At 43.0% G+C, this 27,353-nt stretch overlaps 3 protein-coding genes, 1 long non-coding RNA gene and 3 other non-coding genes across 10 annotated transcripts in view; 1 reads left to right on the top strand and 6 right to left on the bottom strand.

The window, feature by feature from the left end:
- Msh4 (mutS homolog 4) overlaps nucleotides 1-11,494 on the bottom strand; it is a 39,395-nt gene extending 27,901 nt beyond the window's left edge. Inside the window, exons 1-7 of one of the 4 annotated variants that reach the window (XM_050149441.1) lie at nucleotides 11,376-11,494; nucleotides 8,319-8,476; nucleotides 7,850-7,960; nucleotides 5,253-5,368; nucleotides 3,625-3,798; nucleotides 1,554-1,726; nucleotides 731-798 (exon numbers count right to left, since the gene is read on the bottom strand). In XM_050149441.1, the coding sequence (XP_050005398.1) occupies nucleotides 731-798; nucleotides 1,554-1,726; nucleotides 3,625-3,798; nucleotides 5,253-5,368; nucleotides 7,850-7,960; nucleotides 8,319-8,390 (714 nt within the window). In that variant the 5' untranslated portion in view covers nucleotides 8,391-8,476; nucleotides 11,376-11,494. Of the gene's footprint in view, nucleotides 1-730; nucleotides 799-1,553; nucleotides 1,727-3,624; nucleotides 3,799-5,252; nucleotides 5,371-7,849; nucleotides 7,961-8,318; nucleotides 8,477-11,375 lie in introns of those variants that run through there. The other 3 variants (XM_050149439.1, XM_050149440.1, XM_050149443.1) reach the window with 3 other exon arrangements.
- Nucleotides 6,553-8,352, top strand: LOC126506129 (uncharacterized). The gene is made up of 3 exons (XR_007593120.1): nucleotides 6,553-6,680; nucleotides 7,422-7,472; nucleotides 8,309-8,352. It is a non-coding gene; the product is annotated as an uncharacterized lncRNA (long non-coding RNA).
- Nucleotides 11,495-16,777: 5,283 nt separating the features above from the next.
- On the bottom strand, nucleotides 16,778-21,824 carry Rabggtb (Rab geranylgeranyltransferase subunit beta). The gene is made up of 6 exons (XM_050149451.1): nucleotides 20,849-21,824; nucleotides 19,680-19,877; nucleotides 19,052-19,321; nucleotides 18,491-18,616; nucleotides 17,492-17,641; nucleotides 16,778-17,226 (listed from the first exon to the last, which is right to left on the bottom strand). The coding sequence occupies exons 2-6, from the start codon at nucleotides 19,866-19,868 to the stop codon at nucleotides 17,086-17,088; spliced, it is 876 nt and encodes a 291-aa protein (XP_050005408.1). The 5' UTR covers nucleotides 19,869-19,877; nucleotides 20,849-21,824; the 3' UTR covers nucleotides 16,778-17,085.
- Nucleotides 19,527-19,599, bottom strand: LOC126506183 (small nucleolar RNA SNORD45). Its single transcript, XR_007593146.1, has one exon. It is a non-coding gene; the product is annotated as a small nucleolar RNA SNORD45 (small nucleolar RNA).
- LOC126506182 (small nucleolar RNA SNORD45) lies at nucleotides 20,549-20,630 on the bottom strand. Its single transcript, XR_007593145.1, has one exon. It is a non-coding gene; the product is annotated as a small nucleolar RNA SNORD45 (small nucleolar RNA).
- Nucleotides 21,104-21,183, bottom strand: LOC126506181 (small nucleolar RNA SNORD45). The gene has a single exon (XR_007593144.1). It is a non-coding gene; the product is annotated as a small nucleolar RNA SNORD45 (small nucleolar RNA).
- A 4,163-nt stretch (nucleotides 21,825-25,987) lies between the features above and the next one.
- Nucleotides 25,988-27,353, bottom strand: part of Acadm (acyl-CoA dehydrogenase medium chain) — a 21,350-nt gene continuing 19,984 nt past the window's right edge. Inside the window, exon 12 of the mRNA XM_050149483.1 lies at nucleotides 25,988-26,335. Coding sequence (XP_050005440.1) covers nucleotides 26,114-26,335 — 222 coding nt within the window. The 3' untranslated portion in view covers nucleotides 25,988-26,113. The remainder of the gene's footprint in view (nucleotides 26,336-27,353) is intronic.

The raw sequence follows: 27,353 nt of genomic DNA, 5'->3' as shown, positions 1-27,353 counted from the left end.
ATAGTGAACAATTGTATGCTAATAGTTTACAAAGTCGTTGAGAGGCATAAAAGTTGTGAATTACACCTCATCCATTTTAGGAGATGTTAAAGCTTCCTACAGAGTATAGGTTCTAATGGTCATGCTTGTGAGAACTCCCAGGCCACACTGCAGAGCCAGCTGGTTCTCCCCTCCACTGCACAGACTGGATTAGGAAGGTTTCACTCCTGCCTGTCAGCAGCAAACATTTCCCACCTCATTCTGCTCTCTAAAAGATAGGAAGACTCCCCAAATATTAATATAAGCCATCACACTCAAGTTATACTAACGTACACAGCTCCTTTTCAAGTATATGTGCACAAACATACATGTATTCAATTAAATATTCTTCGGTTTATCTTAAATTATATATAGAAATATATATAAGTATTTATATATAAAGAATATATGTATGAACTAACATAACTTTGCTATGTATTAGGTAAACAGTATAGGTTATAAATTGGTTGAAAAATATACAAATTATATATATATATATGAGCAAATATTTGTTTAGTTTAAATACACTAATTCTTCAACTACCTAAGATGCCTTTTTACCATACTATAATATGAAGCAAAAGTTTTAAAAGTCGCCCCCTAAGGCACAAAGCTGTTCCGGGTATCAGTGAGGATACTCTGCCAGGACGTTTGTCCACAGCACAAGCTGTGTCTCACACAATGACATGGCGCGCGCGCTGTGCAGCACATACCGTGTCTTGCTTTGGGATTTGAACTAAAACAGAAAGCAGCTGCTCCGTATCCAGGAATCTTGAAATGACTGAAACAGAAAGGGAGCGTTAGACCATCATAGAGCAATCAAAAAGAGGGTGCGCTGGGTTGTTCGCAGGAGCACAGCCAACATAAGACAACTACGCCACACGGAAGTCTGTGTGACTTAGGCAGGGCCAAGCCCCAGTCAAGTGTTTATATCCTATACAGTCATGGGGCAGAGAGGAGACCCTGATCTTGTGATGGCTGCCTTCCCTGATAAGACAATGTTAGCTCACGGCTGGTCACAGCCTGCATCGGGCCCATGACAGATCATGAGCTAGCTGACTATGGCCATGTATTATCTGAGTAGCACTCATAAACACTATTCCAAATAGACAAAGAATTCCCCTTTTGGCCAGGGGGACATGCATTAAGGTCTGTAGATGCACTACATGGCAAAACATCCATATAAAAAACATTTTAAAAATTAAAAAAAAAAAACTTTTCAAGAATTTACAGCTTTATGACCTGTCTTTCAGAAACTTAAACAAAAAAAGCATAAATAAACTGACTGCATTTTTATTTATATAAACTATAATATAATTATAAATTAAATATAAATTATTTATAATTATACATAATATATAATTTATATACTAAATTATGTAGTTTTATTATATAATTTAAATAGAATTTGTAGGTAAGCTAGACTTAGTGGTGCATGCCTATAACCCTGACATGTAGGAGACAGAGGCAGGAAGGTCAGGGTTTGAAGACCAACCTGGACTGCAGTCATATAAACAAATAATAAGCTCCGTTTACCTGACTGGAGCCCAAAGAAGAGCTCCTCGTCCTGAAGCAGCTCCTGGACACAGTCCAACCTCATGTTGATGGTCTCCACATCAACCAGGGGCTCCAGGATGTTAGAGCGCAGCCTTCTGCTCCCTCCTGCCGTCTTTGTGTAATTTAGAACACCAAAGAGAGTGTGATTGTTCCTTCCGAGAGACAAGTTGGAAATTTCATTAAGGAGAAAAAGAAAAATCCAAGAAAATTTCGTTTTAACTTGGTAACTAAATAATCCTAGAATCTATATCAGTGATTAACAAATTTATTATACAGACAAATTACTAATTCAATAAATTTGAATTAAGGCCTAAACCCTACATTTTTTTGTGTTTTATTGATTAGACAGGATCTCCAGTAGCATACACTGTCCTTGAACTTGTAACACACCACAGCATGGTCTTGAACTCATGACCCTTCGAACTACCCCCTAAGTGCTGGTACTAGAGGTATAGTGTACATCTGATTTGATCCCAAGTATGACATCACTGAACCACAGGTGATTAATAAGGATCAACAATGTCTGCTATGCTAAGCCTGAGCACACAAGGCAGCCATGGTTCCTAATTCTGTGGCTTTCTTGCATAGGTTTGGCCTTGTTGGAAGAAGTGTGTCACTGTGGGGTGGGCTTTGAGGGCTCCCATGCTCAAGGTACATCCAGCGCCACAGTTTACTTCCTGTAGCCTACAAATCAAGATTAGGATTTTTCCTCCAGTACCATATCCACCTGCATGCTACCATGTCCTGCCATGATGATAAAGGACTAAACCTCTGAACCTGCAAGTGAGTCACCCCAATTAAATGTTTTCCTTTATAAGAGTTGTTGTAGTCATGGTGTCTCTTTACAGCAATAAAACCCTAGCCAAGCCAGTGGTTGATGGCCAATAATTTTTATCAACCTACTGATATGACTAAGGACAAAACAAAGAGTAGGGAGAGACAGACAATAATGTTAGATATATAAAAATGATCTTGGTCTGGTGTGAGTAAAGTGTGACTCAGTGAGTAAAGGTGCCTGCCGCCAAGACTGGTGACCTGAGCTTGATTGCTGGAGCCCACGTGGAAAAAGGAGACAAGAGTTGGTACTCTTGTAACTTGTCCTATGACTTATACACACATTAAAGAATGTGTGAGATCATACATGTGCACGTGCACGCGCGCACACACACACACACACACACACACACACAATTTAACCAATGTAAAACAAAAAGTTAAATAAATATCAAAGTTGGTCATTGATTTTCCATGCTCTGATAACACACGAAGGGTAACGGAGAAGCAGTGTAGAGCAATTTCGTCAACAGGCCAGTGGTGCCAGGAGGCAGCTAAACGTAAACCCATCTGTTTCCTCCTGACTCGTGGCCATGAGCTTCTGCCCACGTACAACACTTACTTCACAGGGGAGAAGAGACGGTTTATTCTAGAGCCAAATGGGAGTGACCATGACCTAGGAATGCAGATTTAGGCCCCAAACTCCACATTCCAACACAGATACAGTTTCGTAAAGTTTTTATTATAACAGAACAAAGAAGGTCCTAAATCGGGGCACTCTGTGATACACTGGTGATGCACAGTAGGAAAACAGCAAAGCAGACATTTCAGCCACAGGACTCAGACGCTATCTGATGGCCTTGGGGCTGGTAGAAAATACAGTTCCTACATTCCAAAGGCTTTCATCTGCTCCTCACAGGGTGCTACAGTACAGAGGCAGGCAAGGGGTGGTTGCTAACGGCTAAAGATAGCGCAAGACCGTGATCAAGCCCTGCACAGCCACGTCCTGGGAACCCACGCTCACACGGGCATCTGTTTATCTGCTTTGCTTGTGTCCCTCACCCAATCTCAGCAACTGAAGGATTGAGTTTTGTTGTTTAGTTAACGTAATTCTTCTGAAGACCTGATTTGTGGAAAATCTGGGTTCAGCAACAATAAACCAGAAATTTAAAATGCTTATTTACTATTTCTCCACCAATAACTTAATTTAATTCAAACTTTCAAGTAACTAGTCACAGAAATCGATAACATTTTATAAGAACTCAGATTGCCTTACCTGTAGTCCTGGTTATTAACAAGTAATTCAAGGTTCTGAGCTGATGATGAATCTATCATGGCTGTCTGTTCACTGCCTTGGAAATAAATCTTCAGTGATTTTGGTGCATAAACTGAATTTTGAATGAATTCAACATATTTTAATAAGGCTGCAGCAGCTGCGAGGCAGTAATACCTGTGAGTAAGCACAGCACAGCGGGGACACCTGTGAGTGAGCACAGCACAGCACAGCGGGGACACCTGTGAGTGAGCACAGCACAGCAGGGACACCTGTGAGTGAGCACAGCACAGCGGGGACACCTGTGAGTGAGCAGAGCACAGCAGGGACACCTGTGAGTGAGCACAGCTCAGCGGGGACACCTGTGAGTGAGCACAGCACAGCACAGCGGGGACACCTGTGAGTGAGCACAGCACAGCCCAGCAGGGACACCTGTGAGTGAGCACAGCACAGCACAGCGGGGACACCTGTGAGTGAGCAGAGCACAGCAGTGTAAACTCAGGATAGCAGAAAGAGATATTCAATTCACCTTGATATTAGGAAAATGTAAAACATTTAGACAGGATTTCTTAAATCCAAAGAGAAAAAAATATCGAGAATGCCAATTTTGGAAACTAAATAATCTTATAAAACTGATTTAGCAATGGACAAATATTTGTTTTTGAAGCAGTCTTACTCTAGTTTAGGACTGTCTGTAATCTACCATAATCTTTGAGCATCGTCTTTCCAAATGCTGAGGCTTGGGCCCCACGCTCAGCTATAAAGAGCAGTGTTCTCAAGTTCATCACTTGCAACTGCTTATCAGAAGACAGAGTGGTGCGTGTCTCCAACCCCAGCATTGAAGAGGCAAGGCCAATATGGTCTACACAGCACATTCCAGGCCAGCCAGGGATACAGAGTGAGATGGAGTGGGTGGGGGAGGAAAAAGAAAATGAGTGAGGGGGAGAGAGAATAATAATAATTTGTTTTTCTTTTCTTTTTTGTTTTGTTTGTTTGTTTGTTTTGTTTTTCGAGACAGGGTTTCTCTGTAGTTTTTTTTTTTTTTTTCAAGACAGGGTTTCTCTGCGTAGTCCTGGCTGTCCTAGAACTCACTCTGTAGACCAGACTGGTCTTGAACTCAGAGATCCACCTGTCTCTGCCTCCTGAGTGCTGGGATTAAAGGAGTGTGGCATCACTGGCTGGCTGACAGTCTCACTTTGTAGGCCTGACTAGCCAGGAACTTACTGTATAGCTCTAACTGACCTCAAACTTGCAACAATCCTCCTGCCTCAGTCCCCTAGAGTGCTAACTAAGATCACAACCATGGGCCTCCATGTCTGCCTAACTGTGTTTTTCTTCTGGGACTCAAATTTCTAGCATCCTATAGTTAATTAAGATTTTCACTATGAGGTAAATGAGCAGCTATTATCAAAGCAATAAATTATAATTCATTTGGAGAAAATCTAAATATATAATTACAATATATAATCTAAATATGATTAAATCATAAATATATACCTTGTACAAAAATGTATTTCGGTAATAACTAGATGTGCATTGTGGGCCAGGCCATTTTCTAGATGACAGTAACACAGCAAGTACAGGACAGAGACAGATCCCCCGGGGAGGAGCAAGCACCTGCTGCAGCTCACCTGGACTGAACCTCCATCAGGACGGAGCTGAACTCGGCGATGCACAACTGTTCAATGTACTCTAAGCCCTTTGTTTCATTGAAGTATTTCCTTTGGACTGTAGTGAAATTAACGTTCTGAAAGAGATTTTAATTTTAAAATAAATCATTAAATGTCATGTTGTTGTTCAATACTGATTTCTTACCTAAGCCTAGTGGATCAGACCTAGAATCCCAGCACGGAGAAGCTGAGGCAGGAGGATTTTCATGAGTTCAAAGTAGAGTAACACCTTGTCTTAAAAACAAAACGACCTGCACAAAAATAACTCTGGTTTATTAAACACCTTCCCAATATGTAATGTTTCCAATATTTAAATGAGTTTTTCTCATTTATAAAATGAAAATGGAAGCCGAGAGTAGTGGTATCCACCTTTAATCCCAGTACTTGGGAAGCAGAGGCAAGTAGATCTCTGTGAGCTGGAGGCCAGCCTGGTCTACAAAGTCAATTCCAGGACAGCTAGAGCTATATAGTGAGACCCTATCTTGAAAACAAATAGGAAAGAAAGAAAGAAAATGGCTGTCCATCTTTCTGTGTGAGTGACAGTACAATCTGTAATTCTCAATTGGAAATTACTTTCACAAACTTAACTGAATATATTAAGAACTATAATAAAACAATAAGCATGAGAGTCTCTGGCATCTAGGAACTGGATCCCACAGAAACATTACATGGGTTTTTCGGGTCCTCTCTAAGTTAAGATAACTGAGGAAAGGCACACCCACCCTTAGACCTAGGCAGTGCCATGATGGAATTACATCAATTCCACCATCAAATCTAGATGGGCACATGATTCAAAGTAAGGCAGTAGCTCCTGGGTATCTTACTGTTTGCTTAGTTTTGTTTGAGACTAGATGTCCTTGTTCAGTCTGAAGGGAGCAAAAGCACCTTGGCCTAAGTGCTGCCATTTTGACTTCAGACTCCATTTTACATGTAGGGTAAAACAAAGTTCAGGTTCCCAAGCCATAGGGGAGCTGTAACTTCCAGTAACTGACCCACTCCTCCCTAAACCACAGAAATAGTCATTGTGTGTCTTTAGCTCTCTACAAACATTATGGCTGTCCCTAGAAACAGAGGAACAAATGAATCTGATTGGTTGGACTGGAAAGTTTACATTGTAGATCAGTTGACAAAGATGAACACACTCAAGGAAGCCCCTAACCTTTAAATCCTGATTGGTGAAAATTGTAATTGTAACTTGGCAACAAATGTTTGTGACTTTTGTGCTTATAAACCCTCTTCTGTCCCTGCCTGAAGCTGCCAGGAGAAACCAGGCTCTTGAGTCCTTGTCCTGCAACCCTAATCGATCACTGATGCACTTATGTGGTGATTCATTAAAGTCTTTAGAAGCCATAAGTGCTGTCTCTCTCCTTCCTCGTGGCACAGAACAGGGTAGGTGTAACAGGTGAGGGTGGCCTGCACACCATGTCCAATGACAGTGGCTCTCTTTCTTCAATGAAACAGAGAGGAAAACAAAAGTAACGTTGTGAACTAAGAATTTACCTACTTTGAAAAAAAGAGGATAAAGCCAGGTGATCCCACACTGAGGTGAGGGCAGAGGATCAAGAGTTCAAGGCCAGCCTTAACTACCCAGCCTGCAGTGAATGAGACCATGGTTCAAAAACACTTCTCTCCCCAAGAAAATAATGGACAAGCAAGAAGGGAACAGTGGACTCTGGAGTATGCTCTGTTACGACTACCAAAGCCTTCATCAGGCAGGAACACACATGCCAGAACTTTTATAAGCATCTCATTTCATCTTCACAACAAGTATACAAGTCCTTTTATTCTAATTTTCTCTAAGTAAAATTCTGAAAAGTCAAGTAACTTTTCACATGCCATCCAGTTCAGAGTTAACTTCTTTCACTCTGAGGCTCATGCTCCTAGTTCACACTGCTCCTGACTTAAGAAGCTCTCTGTATGGTGACTTGGTTATAATAAAAACAATACAACATTGATTTTTCTCTCTTGTAATACTTTCGTCTGAAATATTTTCATGGCTTGATCCTTCATTCCATTCAGGATTTTGTTAGTACCACTAGCTGTGTAAATTCCTGTCTTTATGTCCTGGTGATAACAGATTGTTCCCCACAATTTTTTAATATTTTGTTTGTTTGGTTGTTTTTGATACAGGAGGATCCCTCTACAAAGCCTTGATGTCATGGACCTCAATATGTACACCAGGTTGGCCTAGAACTCACAGAGTCCCCCTGCCTCTGCCCACACCCCTGGTCTGTAGTTTGCAGTCGTAAGCTGAAGTAGTTTTCGGCTCCCTCCCCAAAGGAGCTTTTTGTCTGTGTTATACCACAGCAACAGACATCAGATGAGAACACCTCTTAACTACCCAATACATTTTTCTCTTTTGCTTAAAGTAGAATGCAGGTGTCAAATAGAGGGTATTCTCAATAAATTTTATGATTTTTAGTAATATATTAGACTCCAATTTGTATGAATTGACTACCTTGGGACCTTAAATATATAGCTAGTCAAACAGCTGCTTTTTATAATATCATGAAATGCAATCTAAATTTTGAATGCTACCAGAATGAAAACTTCCTTACCTTGAAATTTTCTGTGACCAGCGTAAACAACTTGGTTGAATTTCCCACAACACAAGCAGTATTTGACATTATAATTTCCAAAGGTGATAAAACTTTGAGCTTAGTGATCACCTGAAAATGTTAAAATAATCATTTTCTAAATGTAGGCAAAGAACAGTTTCCAAAGCAGTTCTGCATTATTCTAAGAACCAAATTGTTAAGATGTGCAGATAAACTCCAACAGTCCTAATTCAATGTTGCAGTTAAAATGTATTTCAAACGCTGATGTATTAAACAATTCCACCTAAATAAAATATGAAATCAGAAACATAGGCCGTATTTTACTCACTGGTTTTTACCAGTCTAAACTCAAAATCATTGAGTTTATCAAATATTTATTATCAATCCAAAACTTTTTAAATTAATGTGCTTGTTTTTTCTCTTTTGTGGTCTATAACCACTTCAAATTTGTGGCTGTAGGAACACGCACCTTTGCATACGTCGTGTTGTCTGCGAACTGCGACAAGATAATCTGCGGGCTCTTCAAGTCGATGCTCGCCATCCCGACCTCGCCTCTGGCCAGCCCTCTTCCTTCCACCACGGCTACGATGACTGACGGGGCGTGTGCAGACACTGCAGAGGACGTGCCTGGGAACAGTTGGCGGGTCAAACATACACATGAATGTGAGCGGCTGTTTGTACTCCTTCACGTAAGACCTCAAAGCCCTGAATTTATCTATCTATCTCTATGTCTTTTATTTATTCTTTGATAACATTGCAGGTGGAACACAATGCACACTGACCAACACCAACTCCACAAAGAGCACCACTCCAACGCACCTCCGCCTAGCTTTTCTCTAATGAATCCCTCTGGTGCCGCCTGCAGGGATGGTGGCTGATTTTGCAGCCTTGACCTTGCATGGCTCTTGTACAGGTACCACGTCTAGTTAATACATCCAGAAGAGGAGCCTTTATCATCTTTGTTTGCCTGCTCTCTTTAGTTTTTCAAGACAGAATATCCTGTGTAGTTCTGGCTGTCCTAAGGATCCACCTGCCTCTGCCTCCCATTGGCTAGGATTAAAGGCATGCACCACCACCACCTGGTGAACATTTAAAAAAAAAAAAAACTCTGTTACTCAAAACAATTAAAACTATTAAAGTATTGTGTCAGATTGAGTGTGGTGGTGCACACCTTTAGTCCCAGCACTCTGGAGGCAGATCCCCGTGAGTTCAAAGCCAGCCTGGTCTACAAATTGAGTTCCAGGGTAGCCAGGAATGTTACACCTAGAAATATTGTCTCAAAAAAAAAAAAAAAAAAAAAAAAAAAAACAAACTATTATGTCAAAACTTCACATTAAGGATGGTTTGCCTTAATTTTGAGACAGAATGTGTATCCCTAGCAACTTTGAACTTGCTAAGGAGAACAGACTGGCCTCTGATTTGAGGCAATCCTGCCTCCACCTCTCAAGAAGTATTGAGATTACAGGTAGATACTACCAACCACTGCCAGCCTGTGGGGTTTTAAAAAACTTGGAGGTGGCTATCCCTGTATCTAGCTACAGTTTTCTAACTCCTGGGATGAGATCACATCCCAAGCCTTAATTTTACACATAGGAGATAAATTTATACATTGGTTTATTTTACAATTTAATGAAATAAAGTTATTAAGAGAATTTGAATTTGGGGTTAAAATACATATTATTCAGCTTATTCTATCATATAAGTGCTAAAATTATTTTATAATAAATAACCATAAAGCAAAAAGGATAATGTAGTAACTGTCATGTCTACTCAAGAGCTGGCTACAAGCAACAAGTGGAAGTGTATACACATAAATGCGTGCTGTGCACCTACCACAGTGTCTAGCTCCAAGCATCAACATGCAGTAAGTGCTTATCACATGTCAAGGGCATATTATTTAATTTTTTTTTTTTTTTTTTTTGGTTTTTCGAGACAGGGTTTCTCTGTGGTTTTGGAGCCTGTCCTGGAACTAGCTCTTGTAGACCAGGCTGGTCTCGAACTCACAGAGATCCACCTGCCTCTGCCTCTCAAGTGCTGAGATTAAAGGCGTGCGCCACCACCGCCCGGCCTTCATTTAATTGTTACAAAATTCTATCAAACAGGTACTGTTGTTTACTTAATTTATCTTAAGGGTGATTGAGAGATTGGGTCAGTGGAAGAGCAAGGGCCTACCGCATGTCAGAACTTGGGTTTGGTCCACAATACTAAGTAAGTGATGAATAGATGAATGAAAGAATGAACAAACGGCGTGTATGAAATCTCAAGTGTAAGAAAGACTGCTATGTTTAGAGTGGTGCAATGCCGAAGGGAAATGCTGGAGGTACTGCTAGAGAAATGTCAGCAGCCCTCACAATGATGCCCACATACTTACACCTGATGTGACAGCAATGGGGAAGAAATTAGGAGTACTGAATGTAATGTGGCCAGTTCCATGGGCTTCACTCTATCTTCGTGTTCACACACTGAAGTTCTAATCCCCAACCACTAAGACTATGACCTTATTTACCTATATCTGAAAGCCATGCTTGCCCTCTACAGAGGTTAGTAATATTAAGTGGGCCATTTGAGGAGCCTTAGTCCACTATAACTGCATACAAGTGTGAGAATATCAAGACGCAAAGACACTATGGGGAGAGAACTGAAAAGGAGCCAAGAGGAGGGCAAGATAAGGAGATAAATGTTTAATGCAATCAACTTGTACTTTTTGTAGAAGACCCAGAAAAATGAATACAGTAAATGACCACAAAAATCAACAAAATACATGTATAGTGTACTTTCTAAAAGAAAGTACAATAACCATAAAAATCCTGAGTGTGGTTGGGTGTGAAAGGATCTCAGCCATGAGTTGAGGAGTGGCCCCCAGCAGGTGGTGCTGTTGAGGTGGTGACTGGCGCTAAAGGTAGGTGTTCGTTATCTAAACACATCCCCAAGTCTGTAAAAGGTATAATGACAGAGCTAGGCATGCGAATGTCAGCTCTGAGTCACCCATTTCCTACCCCCAATCTCAGTGGGCTGAGGTCTCAAGCTAGAGTTGGGTGGACTCTTTTCTTTGGTCTGCTTTGGTGGTTATCCAGGGTGGACAGATGTTTGCTCTTACCTTCCCAGGAAGTCAGGCAACACTTACACACCCTGTAGCCAAGGCATTCTTATCTATGCCTTAGAGATTGGTGCACACCAAACACCCATTAATTGATCCCTCAAAATTGAGTACATTTAAACAAAAATTAAAATTTTAGTATTAGAAAAACACTCAAGAATACTCTTAGGGTCAAAGTTTTCATTTCAATATCACACAAAAGAGATTCTTTTTCCTTTTTGTCAAAACAGTTCAAATACTCTGATGTTACATTTATTGACAATAGGAAGCATGTAGCCATGTCGCTACATAGGGGCCCATGACACATGTGTCATCCAGCTCTCCGTGTCCATGAGGGATGACTTGCAAGTGAGCTAACCGCCCAATTTATAATTTACAAAACTTTAAAATTCTCAAAAGAACATCAGGGTTATCTCCCACCAGTTTTACCTGAGTATCCTACATGTGGTGTCCAACTTTTATAGCCTGATCTCTGGGGATTTCCAGCAGACAACGGAGTTCTAAATATTTGTGGGTAATTGGTATCTCGTGCAGAAGAAGAGCTTGTTGTACCAACAGGAAGATTGGATGCAACCGTGTGTTTTGCATGAGATCTTATGTTTCCAAATGATGAACCTAAATTTGAAAATTTATTAATAATTCTTAGTGATTAGCATTAGAGAATTATGTATTAATCCTAAAACTTATCACATCTACTTTCTATAAATTCAATTTGATAATTTAAAAATTATAACAAATAATTAAATGATTGACAACTGTGTTTGTTCATAATGACTTTATTTTCTGTATTATCATAATAGTGAGTTCCCTGATAACATTTTTGTACATGTATATATTGTACTTTGGTCATATTCAATCTCCATTATTATCCTCTCTTGCACCCTCCTACTCTACCAACTCCTCCTCTTCCCAGACAGTCCCCTCTACTTTCATGTCTCTTTTGATCACTGACAATTTGTTTGGTTGGTCAGTTTTTTGAGACAGAATTTCTGTGTGTAACAGTCCTAGCTGTACTGGAACTTGCTCTGTAGACCAGGCTGGCCTCAAATTAAAGGCAAGCACCACCACCGCCTGACAGTTTGTTGTTTTTAAGATAAATCTTACTGTGCATCTCAGGCTGTGGTTGAACTCAATCTATAGTCCAGACTTGCCTTCAACTTATGGTCCTCCTGCCTCAGTCTCCTGAGTGCTGGAATTACAGCACATGCTACCACACCTGGCTTGAGAATCACGTGCAAATATATGCTGACATGGGGCTGGGGTGCAGCTCAGCGGGCAGAGTGCTCTGGGTTCCCAATGTGGTGATACATACCCGTACTCTCAGCACTTGAGAGGGGAGGAAAGGGGTTCAGAAGTTTAAGGTCATCCTGACCCAAAGAGTGAGCTGAGACCAACACGTAGAACTTTGCTTCAAAACTAAAGGAATTGATTAAGGAGCTATTCTGATACGGCTCTTGAGTCTATGAGTCCACTGAGCCTACTCTTGCTAAAGTCATTAGTTTCCCTCCAGCCCCCAGGTGTAGTTTACATTCTCACCAAGTGTCTCTGCCTATGCAAACAGTGTCACAGTCAGCTTCAGGCTTTCTTGGCTCCAGCCCTTTCTCAGACAGGTGATTGCCAACACGCTACCTACTTTACAGCTATGTCATAACATTTCACACAGTGTACATCAACAGCCTCGCTGTGTCTGCTAACACATAAGTTCCAAACAAACAAGCAAATGAAAACGCAGGGCTCTTCCACACCCTTTGATTCCTATGCCACGTGTCTTTGCTCTCCTTACACTACCTTCCTGGACCAAGTCCCTTTTCCTCGGCCTTCCCATTAACTGGTGGCCTACAGAGTTCCAGACTTTCCAAACTTCACTTCTAAATATTGACTCTGGCATCTCATCTGTTTCCTGGTGTCTACTGACATCATTTCCTGATAACGTTCAGGTTTGCATTTACAGCCTTCTCTTATCTCCCACACTGTACAGCAGGGTTAAGATTTCCAGTAACGGACGGATGACAAGTGTGTCGGCTTGCTTAGTGGAATCCACACTCATGGTCAGTCATTCAACTCTGTCCTACAGTAGGGTAGTAGTATATAAATCAACAAACATGTTGTGTGTTTTCAAAATTATTTTTATATATTGAAATTTGATTTTTACATAATTTTCACATGCCAAAAAAATAACACTACTTTTGAATTTTTTTCAACCCTTTAAAAATTCAAAAGTAGTTGGACTTGGTTGTACATGCCTCTAATCCCAGCTCTTGGGACACAGAGGCAGGCAGGCCTGAGTTCCAGGACAGCCAGGACTACAGAATACTGTCTTGAAAAGAAAAAAAGCTCCCCAAACAGCATCAAAAACAAAATGTGAGTTTGAGGCAGGCCTGGCCGACATAGCCAGTTCGGGGACAGACAGGGATATATAGAGTCTTCCATCTCAAAGAAAACTTCAAAAGTTAGGTCAGCAGTACAACTCCGTGGTTACAAAGAGGACTTGAGTTCAGATCCCTGCTGGTTACCATCCAGCAAGGCTTGCCCTCCACCAGCCTAGCTGATGCAGGCCTTTCGCACTCAAGGATAAGGCAGAAAGCCATGGAAGAGGATTCCCGCTGGTAGGAAACAATCATAAGAAACTCTCAGGATCATGCAGTAGCCTGTGCAGCACCCACGCCTACAATTCTCAGTGCTGCGGGTCTCAGCTGAGCTACACAGGGAATCTGAGACCAAGCTCCTGGGCTACACAGAGAACTCATACACAGAAAAAGTACACAACCCTACAAAGTAAAAATAAAGAAATGTCACCATTATCTAACTTCTTAGGCATAAACTTTTATGTCTTCCCAGAATTTCTAAGTGTCAAAGGGTGAACACATTTTTTTCTACCAGTATTATTACAAGCCATTTTGAACTTTTGTTCATCTTAAACTCTTGAAAATGTTATGCTCTCCCTCTCACACGCGCACACACACATATGCTCACACCCAAAAGCCCCCACACATTCAACCATGCATGCACGCACACACACACACATGCAGAATAAATGTGTCTTGTGTCTCAGTTCTGTTTCAGATTCCCGTTTCAGCGTTGTCAGAGAGGTCATCCTCGTGACTTAGTAATCATGCCTCCGTAATTCTTAAGCTTGTTTCTCTTAAACACTTTTAACCTAATATTAAACATAGAAGACTTGAACAAGTATTTCTTCACTCATAAAATCCAGTCAGCCAATCCTTGCTTTATCCTCCACAGGAATTGAGCTGACCCTGAAGGACTTTTTCACCCGTTTAAATGTATGGGTGTTCAGCCGGCATGTATGCCTGTGCATCAGAGGCCGGAAGAGGGCATCAGATGGAGTGACAGACAGTTGTCACTCCATCTGATGCCATGTGGATGCTGGGCATTGAACAGCGTTAAGTGCCCTTAACCGATGAGCCATCTCTTTTGTCCCAGAAGGACCTATTTTTAACAGCAAGCATCTGAATTAGATGGGATGTTCACTTTAACCTGCTATCATCCCATTTTAGTACTAAAACCCATCAGCCAAAGCTCAGCTCTCCACTATAAGAAAACATACACACAGTGTCCCATTCACGGAAGCAGGGGACCAGGGAGATGACCCACCAAGCCTGACTCCCAGAGTCCACCTGGTGGAGGTAGAGCGCTGCCTCAGGAACTTGGTCCCCTTGCCTGCTGACCCTTGTCACATACTCACAGGGGTTTCAATAGAAAAGTGAAAACATTTTTTGAGGAAACTGAGCCAGGATTGGTGGCTCGTGGCATAATCCAGCATTCAAGAGGCTAAAGCAGAAGGATTGCTTGAAAATTTCAAGCCAGGATTTTCTATTAGTGAACTTAAGGGAAGCCTGGGTCATACGGAACTTACCTTAAAACAAGAGGTGATTGAAGCTTTACATGGCTATACTAGTTAGCAGAGCTAGGTCACACTTCCTCTCAGTTGTGAAGAGTCGAGATTTCTTTCTCCGTGTTTTATTTGGTTTGCAATTGAGACTAGCTCATTCTATAGTCTGGGCTAGCCTTCAACTGTGGTCGCCAGTGTTGGGTTTAAAGCGCGAACAACCCCACCCCCATCAGTAAAGACTTGTAGTTACTGCCCTTAGCATTCTCTAGGAAGGCCCGGCCCGCTGTGGCACCCAAGACCGCGACTGCTGGTGTCAGCCATCCTTGCCCGGCCCGCTGTGGTACCCAAGCCCCGACTGCTGGTGTCAGCCATCCTTGCCTGGCCCGCTGTGGTACCCAAGCCCCGACTGCTGGTGTCAGCCATCCTTGCCTGGCGTGGCCCGCACGGGGCTGCTGCTGCTGCTGCTGCTCCTGTCGGCAGCCGCGCCCTCTGTGCTGGGACGGAACGCGGAGGCCAAGGGCTGTGTGCGCGGGGTCATCCTCCCCGGGGTCGTCCCGCGTGGGGAACTCGAGGTTGACAAGACCTCCCGCCTCAGCATCCCTCAGTCCTTCCTGACAGAGGGCTTCGAGCACTCACAGGCCCCAAGGCCGCGCCTCCGGCAAAGGGCGGGAAAACAGGCGCAGGCGCAGTGCGCTCACAGCGCAGGAAACGCACAGCGCAGGCGCAGAGTGGACCGTTTACCTTTGCCTTGCTGATGTAGGAAAGCACTGTTCTGTTCTCTTGCCCCCACCCCGCACTTTATTCAAAGCACAGGTAAGCCAGCAATTGAAGGCCCAGCGATGGCCAGCTTGGCTGTCAATTGTCACAACAGGCTTTTAATTTTCACATTAGCCAAGCACTTGGAGTGAACACGTGATCCAATTCTATCCCCCAATACACATACCCCTGTGCCTACAATGAGGGTGTGTGTACACACGGCGACACACATGACAAAGCCAGCAGTTACCAATCCAATTGTCTGACTTCCAGTGTTACAGTTTCATTGTAGGGAAAAAAGAAAATCGACTATCTTACACTTAAACCTTTGGAAAACACTTTACAGCCCTTAAATATAGTTTAACTCCCAGGAGAATTTAGGACGAATGTTCTCTAGTTAATTGAAGAACATGCAGTGCAAAGGTTTTTGAATGCCTAGAGCAGAAATGCCCGTTAGAGTAGGTGTGGCCTTGAGGTTTCTAAGTTAGCAACCTGTCTGCCTGCAGGCCACCATCCTAATGGACTAAACCTCTGAAACCAAGCACCAATTAAATACTTTCAAGACAGGGTTTCTCGGTAGCTTCCAAGTGTGTAATGGAACTTGCTCTGTAGACCAGGCTGCTGGAAATAAAGGTGTGCACCTCCACTGAGTTTTTTTCCCTCACTGCAATATAAACGGGACATGTAGACTCAACTCTTATGTAAACACATGAACACTGAACTATCTAACCTGTAAAGAGCAGGTGTGTGCATTTGACAGATTGCTTGCTTGGAATGCAGGTGGATGCCCAGAATCCTAGCACTCAGTGTGAAATGACTGTTGTCTAGTGCCAAGTGGGACTAAGGGCAGAGGGGAGGGCGATGGCACTATTTCCCTTCCTTTGGCATTTATCTGACCCAATCCACCTAATCATATTCAACCTCAATATAATCTCAAATGTCCAGAGTTTCCAGAGATTCAAGTTATCAGACTCAAGAAACAGTTCCGCCTAAACCCATTCAGTAAACCAATTCATTTGGTGGGGGAGCAAACATAATTACTTTTAGGACCATTGGTGACTTAGATACCTGCACGTCTCTGAACTTTAATACACCTGAGTACCCTGAAACATTTACCCAGAGCCCAACCTGTGCATCTCATGAGTTCTGACAGCCTTGGAGATAATCGTTAGAAACAAAGTAAATGTTTCATTTCTAAGTAAACAGCTACATACTCAACAGCCACTCAACATTTTGTGCATCTTTTATTTAAATGAGTTTTACTCACTTGTATTAACAAAATCATTTTCCATCAATCATTATAGGTCAACAGGACATGGGGAGGCATCAATTAAATACCAGCTCTTAAGCTTGCTGTTATGAAGACATCAAAACAAACTTCAAGTAGACTAAAACTGTAATGTTTGGACACTACAGAAGATCTAAACACAATGTATTTTATACCACATATAATTATGATTGCATTAACATGATATACAATATTAACAGTCACTCCAGGTTTGACTGCACACATCTTCCCATGCCTGTCTGACTCTAGCTCACTAGTTCAGGCTGGACATTGACCCTCTGAAGCACTTCTTCAGGCATGCAAAAGACAGGACTAACAGGTTTAATCTGTTCTTCTCCCAGAAGTGACAATCCAGCAATGCCAAATAAGGTATGAAAAGGATCCACCTGTGGGCAGTTCATAAACAGTCAAAGGTAAGAACTCTGCACAGAACTAAGTTTAGTAATTTTTGTATACAGCTAAAAAGTTTTTAACATGCAGGACCTCACAAACAGTATTGTAAGAAATTTCTATAAGCTCTAGCCTTTATGTTACAAATTCACAAAAACTCAGAGCAGCCTTTGGACCACATGTTAGTTCTACAACCAAACGGCCAAGAATCTAAAACTGAGCCAACAACGAACAACTGCAGGCCCATGGAACTGAACTTGCCATGTCTCCGGGTCTGTCGGCAAAGCCCCCGGTCTCTTCATCTTGGCATGCTAAGATGAAGCTGCGCAGCTTTTCTCTGTCGATCCAATGAAGCCTCCCAATGATCTTCAAGGAGGCCAAAACCCACCACGAGTAGCACACATCTGGTAACTAGAAGGGGAAACCAGTCAGACTGTGGCAGGTCGAGACCACTTCCCATACATTGGTACCCACCCCACTTTAGCACTAGATGGCAAGCATACATGTGCACACAGCTCCCTCACAAGCACATCAAGTTATTAGCACACACAGGTTCTCTCTGCTCCTCTCACACAACACAGCAACTAACTACACATTCAGTTGTTAATAAGTACAAATGCTAGTTTGTACATTCTGTAATTTCTGCATGTGCCAGCACTATCCACAAGCAAACAAATTACACGGCTACAAGATCAAATGCTCTGCAGAAATAAACATCCTTCACTCAGAGGATCTCAGTGTCTGCAGCAGCTTTGGGATGTCGAACACATTTTTAAGTTCACTTTCATTTTATTTTTGCTGTATGCTAGCTAAATGAATAGGACATAGCTACTCTGTGGCTACCAGGCATGTTACCTGAGCAGTCTGGATTCAGAGTAACTATATTTGAAATGTTCACCACGGTCCTTTTATTTATTGGCAGGGTCTTTCTATGTGGCCCTGGCTATCTATCCTGGGTCTCTCTAAGTAGACCAGACCAGAGTGGCTTCAAACACACAACCATCTCATGACCAAGTCTCCCCAGTGATTCAATTACAGGCTGAGCCACGCCCAACCCCAATATCACTTGAGAATGCCATGGTAGCACCTACACATTCCAAGCCTGGAAATGAACTTGTGGTTCATGAGAACCCCAACTTCTACTTCTATCATGACCGCAAACTACTCTCCTTAAGGAATATTTGCAGAAAACACAAGTGAGTTTTAAGCACAGGACAATACCCACTCAAGGCTGTAACAAGGAGCCAGCACAAGCTATACCTTCTCAGGTCTTCCATTGAGTCCGCCTGAGGGCAGCTGTCGTTCACAAAGCCACCAACCAAGTAGGTCAGAGTTCACTTGATGCAACTGACTGGTTATCGCCAGGAATCCTGTGCAACAATAGATCTAAAATTACAGACATAAAGTGCACAGGTATAACTTAATAGGAAGTGACAGACACTACCAAGATGACTAAATTCCATCCTGTATAAGGTGTATTTTAGGATTCCCTGTCGGTGTAATGCTATGCTTGGAATTTCTTAATGGTCAATTAATTTACAACTTAAATTACGTTCTCTGAGAAGCAAATATTTGCTAATTTTGCTAACTCAGTGGGTTATGTTAGAATGTTTTCATTGTATATTAAGGTCACAGGTGGAGATTCCTATCTATAATCCAACAGCCTACAACTAACAGACAGACATAGACCCTATAGATAGGACACGCCCCAAACCACTTTCCTGATCTCACAAGGTCTGGCCATTCACAACACAATATCATAAAACACCCCTCATCTTTTAATAGTTATTTCCTCTAAATTTTATTAAATAGCAGTATTACCTGCCCAGCATGAGATTCGGAGCCTGGTCTGCACCCAAATCCACCATCAAAGTTCATACAGGCCAAAACAAATTCAATGGCCTTTTCCACATTAATAGCATCAAGCTTGCCCAAGAGAGCCAAAGTTGCCACTGCACAAAATGAGAATCTGGTATCAATTTCTCCCCAAATGTCTCCAGCAAATGAACCATCCTCTTTCTGCAGACTCTGAACATAGGCCACAACCTTATCCACGTCAATGACGTTGATGCTGTCATACAGCGTGAGAATCTGAAAGACATCAGTACAGCAGATTCGTTCTGTATCTAAGACACCATAATTTAACCCTGAGTGAAAATTAGTCATTCCAAACCTTTAATCACAATGTTTTGCTACACAAACCATTGATAATCTAAGAAACTCAAGAAGAGGCAGGACTTAAACATCCTTTGACTCTTCACAAAAACCAGTTACATAGGGATGAAATGTCCCCTCCAAGGTCTCAGAGTCTCTGAAAAAGCATCACGTTGGCATTCAGCTAATACATGCCATGACAGACATCACTGACCTTGTAGGAAGGACTAGAAGTTAACTGACCCTCCCCATAAATCCCAACTCCAGCCCCAGGGATCTGGTCACAAGCGCCTACCTGGACGGCGCTCAGAGTGTAGAGAAGATGCGGGTCGTGCCCAATGCTCGCACTGATGCCCCCACACTCATGCTGGCACGACTTGATAAACACCAGGATTTCCTCTCGGTTCATGCGATGGAGCTGTCCCATGAGGTCCATCACCGTCAAACCCCAGTAGATGCCGCTCATCCTCAGGTACTCAGACATACAGTATTCCTAGAGAAGTTTCTTCAATTTATCAAAACTCCTAAAAGGGCCATTTCACATACAATCCACCTCACCTAAGCTAACTGGGACCAACTAAAGTGAGGCTTTGGTTTCCCGAGTGCCAACTGCAGGTTTATTAGGCAAAAGTAACCAATATTCCTACTCTTTTTTTTGCCAGACACCCAATTCTTGTCATTTACAAAGCCTATGCATATGTAAAGATAAACACTGCTGAAGATGGAACCCTACATGGACTCCAGAACCTCATGCTGCCGCAAATAAAGCATGGCTCAGTTTACAGGTATTTCTTCAGGTGAGGACCTCACTGGCACGTGGAAGCCAAACCCAGGGCTTAGAGTAGCCAGGTGGAGAGCTGACTGGGAAGTCCACAGCACTCTTAAGCCTATAATCACCCTAAAATGAATGCCCAGCTAAGAAGTTAGGGAAATAATCAAGCAACAAGTGTTTACCAGCACTACACTTCTGTTAAGACCCGGATATACAGATGCCGTATGGATAGCATTTCTACACAGTGATGCCCCTTTGGAGGTCTCTGCACTTAGCAGGGTTTTCCCTCCAGTGATCCTGCTGAGATCACAGGTGTGTGGCAACTCCAACTTTTCCTGCCATTATTTACTTCCCCAGGAACACACTATATAAAGTTTAGGTAAAACCTTTTCAAGGTCTCAGCGTAATTCTAGAGCTAAAGTGTTATTACACATCAGCAAAATTCAGATAATACATGCCAACACATCATTGACCTTCAAGGTTATACCTGAGCCAGAAAGGAGCAGACTCTCCTGCCGGCAAATCCAACCCTACTTCAGAGTGCCAGGAAGTGCTCTGTCAACCTTTCTGGTATACAAGGCACACCTATCAAGCTGGACTTGGGCCGTCTGCAGTGAGGTAGTGCTGAAGAAACCGGCCAAATACTTATAGCTGTCAGTCTGAGAATCGTTTTAACAGAAAGGCATACTTACATAATCATCTTTTTTGGAGCCATAGGAGGCAATGTAATCGGCATGCTTCTCCAGTAACAGGGTGTCAGGAGCGTCTGACTTGATGGTGACATCCTTCTGCGGTGTACCCTTGCAGTAAACAAGCAGAGATTTCGTCAGTAGTCACGTGGTCCGACCCTTTATATACACGCTTAACATCCGCGTAAGGTTTTTTTTCTTTACGTTGCTTTCATCGTCCTGAAAACAACCCAGCCTCAAATGTGTTCCCGGCATCTTCAGGTCTCAGAGTAATTCTAGAGCTAAAGTGGTTGATAATCAACTTTAGATTCAGAATACATGCCAGCTCATCATTGACCTGAAATGACCGTTTTTGTCGAACGCAGACACGTTCAACGAGGTTGAGATTTCAGAACACCTCGAGTCCTCAAATGTTGACCCCGTTACCATCTAAGAAGTCTACCTCGCTTCCAAACACAAGTAGGTCAAACGAATTACCAAAATTTAGATTTACCGTCTGTGCTATGAAGGCCTGCCTAGTTTGAACTCCCTGTGTAGACCAGATTGGCCTCGATATCAAGAGATCCGCCTGCCTCTGCCTCCGGTGTGGGCCTAGGCTGGCTAGTTCTTTCCAGTTAAAAATCTTTAGCTTTGAAACAGTATCTTTAACGGTTTTCAAAAACCTATATATCCCAAATTATTATTTACAAAAAGCATTCAAAATCAGGTATAACGAGGAGCGGGGGACGACTACACAGGCACACCCAAATCCCTGCTACAGGGAACGAAATCAGGCCGCCCAGAGGAACTGCGGAAAACGCTGAGCAATCGCAAGGAACTTTCCCAGTCCGGCCTGAGGAGTCGGAGGCAGGAGGATGGCCGGGGGCTCTAGGCCAGCCTGGGCTCCAGAAGAGAGCATGAGCCTTGCAGGCCCTCCCGCCGCCCCCTGCCAAGCCAGCCCAGCCAGCCCAGCCGCCCGACTCCCGAGCACCGACCCCATCCGGCTCTCACCATGTCCGCGCGCAGAAAGACTGAAGCTCCGCCCGAGCACGGGGAGTCAGCGCCCGCGCGCCTGCGCACACGCGCCCGCCCGCCCTCCCCAGCCGGCTCCGCGCAGCCCGAAGGACCCCGCGGTCACCGTTTAGCCGGCCGCACTCCTGCCTGAAGGACTACGCGGTCACAACGAAGCCGGCCACGCTTCCGCCTGAAGGACCCCGGGCTGGAATTGTCGCTCAGCTCCAAGAGTGGTTTCCTTGGGATCGGTTTCAGCCCCTGTGTAAATTGGGAGTGGCGGTGCTCACCTGGAATCCTAGCACTGGGGAAGCGGAGACGGAAGGATCAGTAGTTCAAATCCCCACCTGTGTAGGCACTTGGAGGCCAGCCTGGCATAGATTCTCTAGGGGAAAAAAAAGAATAAATTATGGTATATCTGTTACCCAGTTAATTAAAAAGAACAAAAAGCGCCACATATGCTATGGAAAGATGTTTAAAAGATAGCATATAAAAATGCATGCTTATCGTGGAATAGCTCTTGGATTTGGGCCCCGAAACTACAAAAATAATGATTACTTTTTACTCTATATTAGTAACTTACGGTTTAACCTCTTCATTTTAACTCCTCCTCCTCTTCCCCCCTCCCTCCTCTTCCTCCTTCTCCTCCTCCTTTTCTTTGTAGCTTTGGAGCCTGTCTTCGAACTAGCTCTTGTAGACCACCCGCCTGCCTCTGCCTCCCGAGTGCCGAGATTAAAGGCGTGCACCACCACCGCCTGGCCCTTTTCTGCTTTTTAAGGTCCTGGGGATTGAACTCACACCTTTGAAAATGCCAGGCATGTGATCTTGGACTGGATCAGAAATCACCTGAGAGATAGTCCTGGCCACTCCTGGGGGAGGTTTGCTTACTCGGGTTATCAGAAGGGGAAAGGCTCATGAAAAAGTGTTCTTATAGAAATTGCTAGCTCGGAGACATCTATTAAATTACAAATGTCAGGACAAGTGTGGCGGGGCACACCTTAATTTGTGGCACCCAGGATGCCGGCTGGTGGATCTCTATGAGTTAAAGGCTAGTCTGGGCTGCAGAGTTACAAAATTTTGGGCCATCCAGGGTTACATAGTGACCCTGTCTCAAAAAAGTAAAAAACAACAGCAAAAAACACCAAACAAACAATTTTCTAAGCTTCTTAGTTGACTTTACTGCTGTTAAGTTTCACATGTTATAAACTGCATGCTTGTGTCTGTTCATAATTCAGATCTTTAAGTCTAATCCCCATAGTGACTGTGGGAGACAGAACCTTTGAGAGCTAATTGTCCCAAGGGTGGAGCCCTAACAAGTGGGATGAGCGCCCTTTCCCAGAGGCCATACCACCAGGTACTTTATAGCGCTATATTATTTGTGTTTTAATAAAAAAAGTTTGCCTAAAGATCAGTGCAAAGCAGCCACACAGGCCAGCATACAGGCCAGGCAGTGGTTGTACACACCTTTCATCCCAGCATTAGAGAGAAATATAAAGTGGGAGGAGTCAGGTGTCCTGCTCAGTCTCAATCTGAGGATTCATGGAGGCGGGATAGCCTATTTTCAGTCTGAAGTAGAGGTGAGAGGCAGTGGCTGGCTGCTTCGTTTTCTGACCTTGAATTGAACCCCAACATCCGTTTCTGGGTTTTTATTTTCCGCGCTACAGTTCTTTCTGCCTTACGAGGATACTACAAGAGACAGTAGCCAGAAGCCTGGCAGAGCGCGTTCGCCAGAAACCAGCTGCGCTGGCAGTCTGCTCTTGGAATTACAGGTCCCAGCAGTGAGGGAAGTACTTTTCTGTTATTGCTAAACCATACACTTCATGGGATTTTGACATAACAGCTCAAGCTAAGGTCTATAGTACTTGCGGCTAGATACAACTGGGGGTGTGTGCTAGGCATCACACATGCAAAACACATTGAACATGCAAAGCACATACGCGATTACTTAGTATTACCTTGGTCATAATAGTAATTTATAAACACTTTTAAGATTTATTTTTATTTTATGTGCTTGAATGCTTTTTGCCTGCATGTATGTATGTACATCATACACATGCCTGGTGCTCAAAGGCGCAACGTTAGCATTGGATCCCTTGAGCAGGAATGACAGGCGGTTGTGAGCCATGGTGGGTCCTTTCAGGAACAGCAAGTGCTCTTAACTGCCGAGTTTTCAGCCCAGCTTTTTTTCCCCAAGGAATCTTGCTGTGTCACCCAAGCTTGCCTCAGATTCATAATCCTTCTGCCTCAGTAGTGTTGGGATTCTGGTTATGTGCCGTGGTGTCTGGGCTGCTGGACTCGGTTCCAGTTCCCGGGGCACGCAGATGCCTGCAGATCTGTGCTCCCAAATAAATAAACCTCTGCTGTATTCCATTCTGGGCTAGTGTGGACCTACTTTTAAATCGCGACAGTGCCCAGCTTTTTTTTTTTTTTTTTTTTTTAAAAAAAACTAAGGGTATGTTCCTGAGATGTATCCTTTATAAGATATAATGGACACATGTAAGTAAGTGTTTTCTTGAGCTCTGAGCCTTCCAGCTTATCATTACAGCTGAGGGAGGGGTCGTGGGAACTGCTGTGGAATATCGGTTTAAGATGTGTTACATTTATTTATGCTGTGGAACGTTTGTCATTAATGATGCAAAGACATATTGCATTCTTTCATGTTGCATCTGTTTGACTTTGTAAAGCTGTGTTACTTTGCCTGCCTAAAACACCTGATTAGGCCAATAAAGAGCTGAATGGCCAATAGCGAGGCAGGAGAGAGAAACAGGTGAGGCAGCGAGAATAAATAGGAGAAATCTAGGGACTAGGGTGAGAGGTGGGAAAAGAAGGAGAGGAGGACGCCAGGGGCCTGTCACCCAGCCAGCCAGCCAGCCACGGAATAGAAGGAAAGAAAGATATCTAAAAGTAAAAAGCCCAGAGGCAAAAATGTAGTTAAAGAGAAATTGGATAATTTATGCTAGAAAAGCTGGCTAGAAACAAGCCAACCTAAGGCCAGGCATTCCTAAGTAAGAAGTAACCATGTATTTATTTGGGAGCTGGGTGGTGGGCCCAGGAAAAGAAAAATGAACAGACAAGCAGAAAACAAAACAAAAAAAAAAACAACTACAGGGAACACCTGAATTTGTAACTTTGTTGGGCAGAGTACAGGGCGCCTGAAGACCAGAATGTGTGAAATGGTGTAGTTTTGTCTTTGTTGTTTCTGTTGCTACAACAAACACCTTGACAAAAGCAACAGAAGGGAACACTCCTGTGGCCCAGGGCTCAGGGTCACAGTCTGTCCGGAAACACGTGATATCAAAGAACAGAAGAACCAGGAAACATTGTCACTTAGCTTAATTTCCTTCTCAAGTACTTAATACCGAATTCACAAACTCTGGCCATTATTTCATGTTTATATTTTCTGTGGTCTTTCTGTTTGTTGTTTTTCGGGACAGGGTTTCTCTGTGTAGCTTTGGAGTCTGTTCTGGAAGTCGCTCTGCCGACCAGGCTGAGATCTGCCTGCTTCTGCCTCCTGAGCGCTGGGATTAAGTGTGTGCACCACCACCGCCCGGCACTTTCTGTGGTCTCTAACAGAAGATCTACTAAAACTGCACACAGACACACGACACCATGGAATAGTGTGCAGCTTGGTTTATTTCAGTTCTTTTTCTAAGTCGTGTGTGAACAAAGATTTCATACAAACCCCAAGAGTCATAGAAAAATAATTTAAAGTAGCTTGACTGAATAATTTTAAACAAGACAAGTAAAATGTTGGTGCAGTATTAAGATTTTCCAGAAATTTCTTAGTTTTATAATGGGGAAAATGAAATATAATTTTTATTTATTCTTTTGTGAAAAACAAGTAAATATATTCAAAACTATAAAATTCACACTTTAGTACAGAAATGCTTTTAAGTATTTGGAGTCTGATGGGTCCAAATCTACCAGGTTTTCAATGGTTATTTTAGAATTTTCACTGAGTTCTTTCTTGAGCATTAAAACTGCACTGGATCTCTCCCGCTATGGCTAACTGATCACAGAGTAAATCAGCATAGGCTAGGGGTGGGGGTACTAAGGACAACTCATTGTTCCAATAAAGCAAATTCATCTGGAAAAGCTCACCGTGGAGTTCAACAGAGGCACTCTCCACCACTGGAATAAACTGCACAGATCTGCGTGACTCATCTTTATTTTATTTCCTGGGAAAGATGATAAAGCCCCTTTCCCCCTCTTAAGCATAAACAGTGTCTTGAGATTTAGTTACATGAGGATGTAGCATCTTTTCAATAGCAATTCCTTTTAATTTTTAAACTTTCCAATGTGCTCACGGGCTATGATCAGCCTCTGAATTTGTGCAGTACCTTCATAAATCTGAAAGAAAAACATAACTTGGTTTAAACACCTGGATTTATTTGACGTCTCAGACAACAGTCTAAACTCTACTGTAGCACCAAACTGAAATGCTATTTGATGAGAACAGTTTAAGTCATAAAGATATATTTTACAAAACTGGGAGGCAGGCTTAAAACATCAAAGAAAATTATATTTACACTTCAAAATGTTTGGGAAATCTAAGGTTTAGCATTGCCAGAGTATTTATTATCAAATGTTTCTGAGCTGTTTTAGGTATGTCCTTTGGTCATTCTTGGTCCTTCCTATTAAACATGATTCTTTTTCCTACTGCTGCCTAAGGAACTGTTAAAGAAATCAAGATATTGGAGGCTGTGGGCCTGGTAATCCACCCTCATTCCCAATCTAAGCTTCTAATCTCAAGCAGTTGTTAGTTCTCTTTTGGGAAGTAGAGGAAGGTCAAGGGGTTGAGCACAGCTGGCCCACGAGGAAGGTGAACCAGCTCTACAAAGACTGGGGACTTTAGATAGGATGCAAGCTCCAGTGTTCTTTTCTCCCGTGTTTAAATAAAAAGTTCCCCTGGAACTGTCATTTCAGATGGCTGTGAGCCACCATGTGGGTGCTGGGAATCAAACCCCAGGTTCTCTTAAAGAGCAGTGAGTGCTCTAACTGCCGAGCTGCCTCTGCGGCCCCATAATTTTCACTGCTTGATAGTGCTATAATTCTTGAGGATTTCTTCTCATATGGCTAATTGTCAGGAGCCATTTCCCCCCTAAAAATCATTACAGGAACCATCACCCTAGGGAGTCTGCAGAGAACCTCACACCCATAATTATGTTCTACTGAGAAAACCTGCCCCTCACCCAATTAACTGTTAATCTGTTAGCGGAACCCGCCTCACATTCCAGCTATCCAGGGAACCAGGTGTGGCAACTTGTGACTTCTGGCCTACTCGTCTGAATGTAACCTGGCCTACGTGACCTGGAACACGCGGCAAGAATCCAGTTGCCCTGCCCCCCATTCCTTACCATATATAAACTGTAACCTGTCCCTAATAAACGGAGGCTTTGACAAATCTGCTTGGCCTCCTTCTTCTGTCTTAGCTCATTCCCTTCCAGGTAGCGCCCCTCCGAGACCCTGGAATAACTGATTGCAGGGTGGGTTACAAACCCCTAGACTGAGTAACCCA

The sequence above is a fragment of the Alexandromys fortis genome, unplaced genomic scaffold (assembly GCF_014885135.2).
Source record: "Alexandromys fortis isolate MF-2015 unplaced genomic scaffold, M_Fortis_MF-2015_v1.1 scaffold_68, whole genome shotgun sequence".
NCBI classification, from domain to species: Eukaryota; Metazoa; Chordata; class Mammalia; order Rodentia; family Cricetidae; genus Alexandromys; species Alexandromys fortis.
This window is presented reverse-complemented; position numbering and strand designations above follow the sequence as displayed.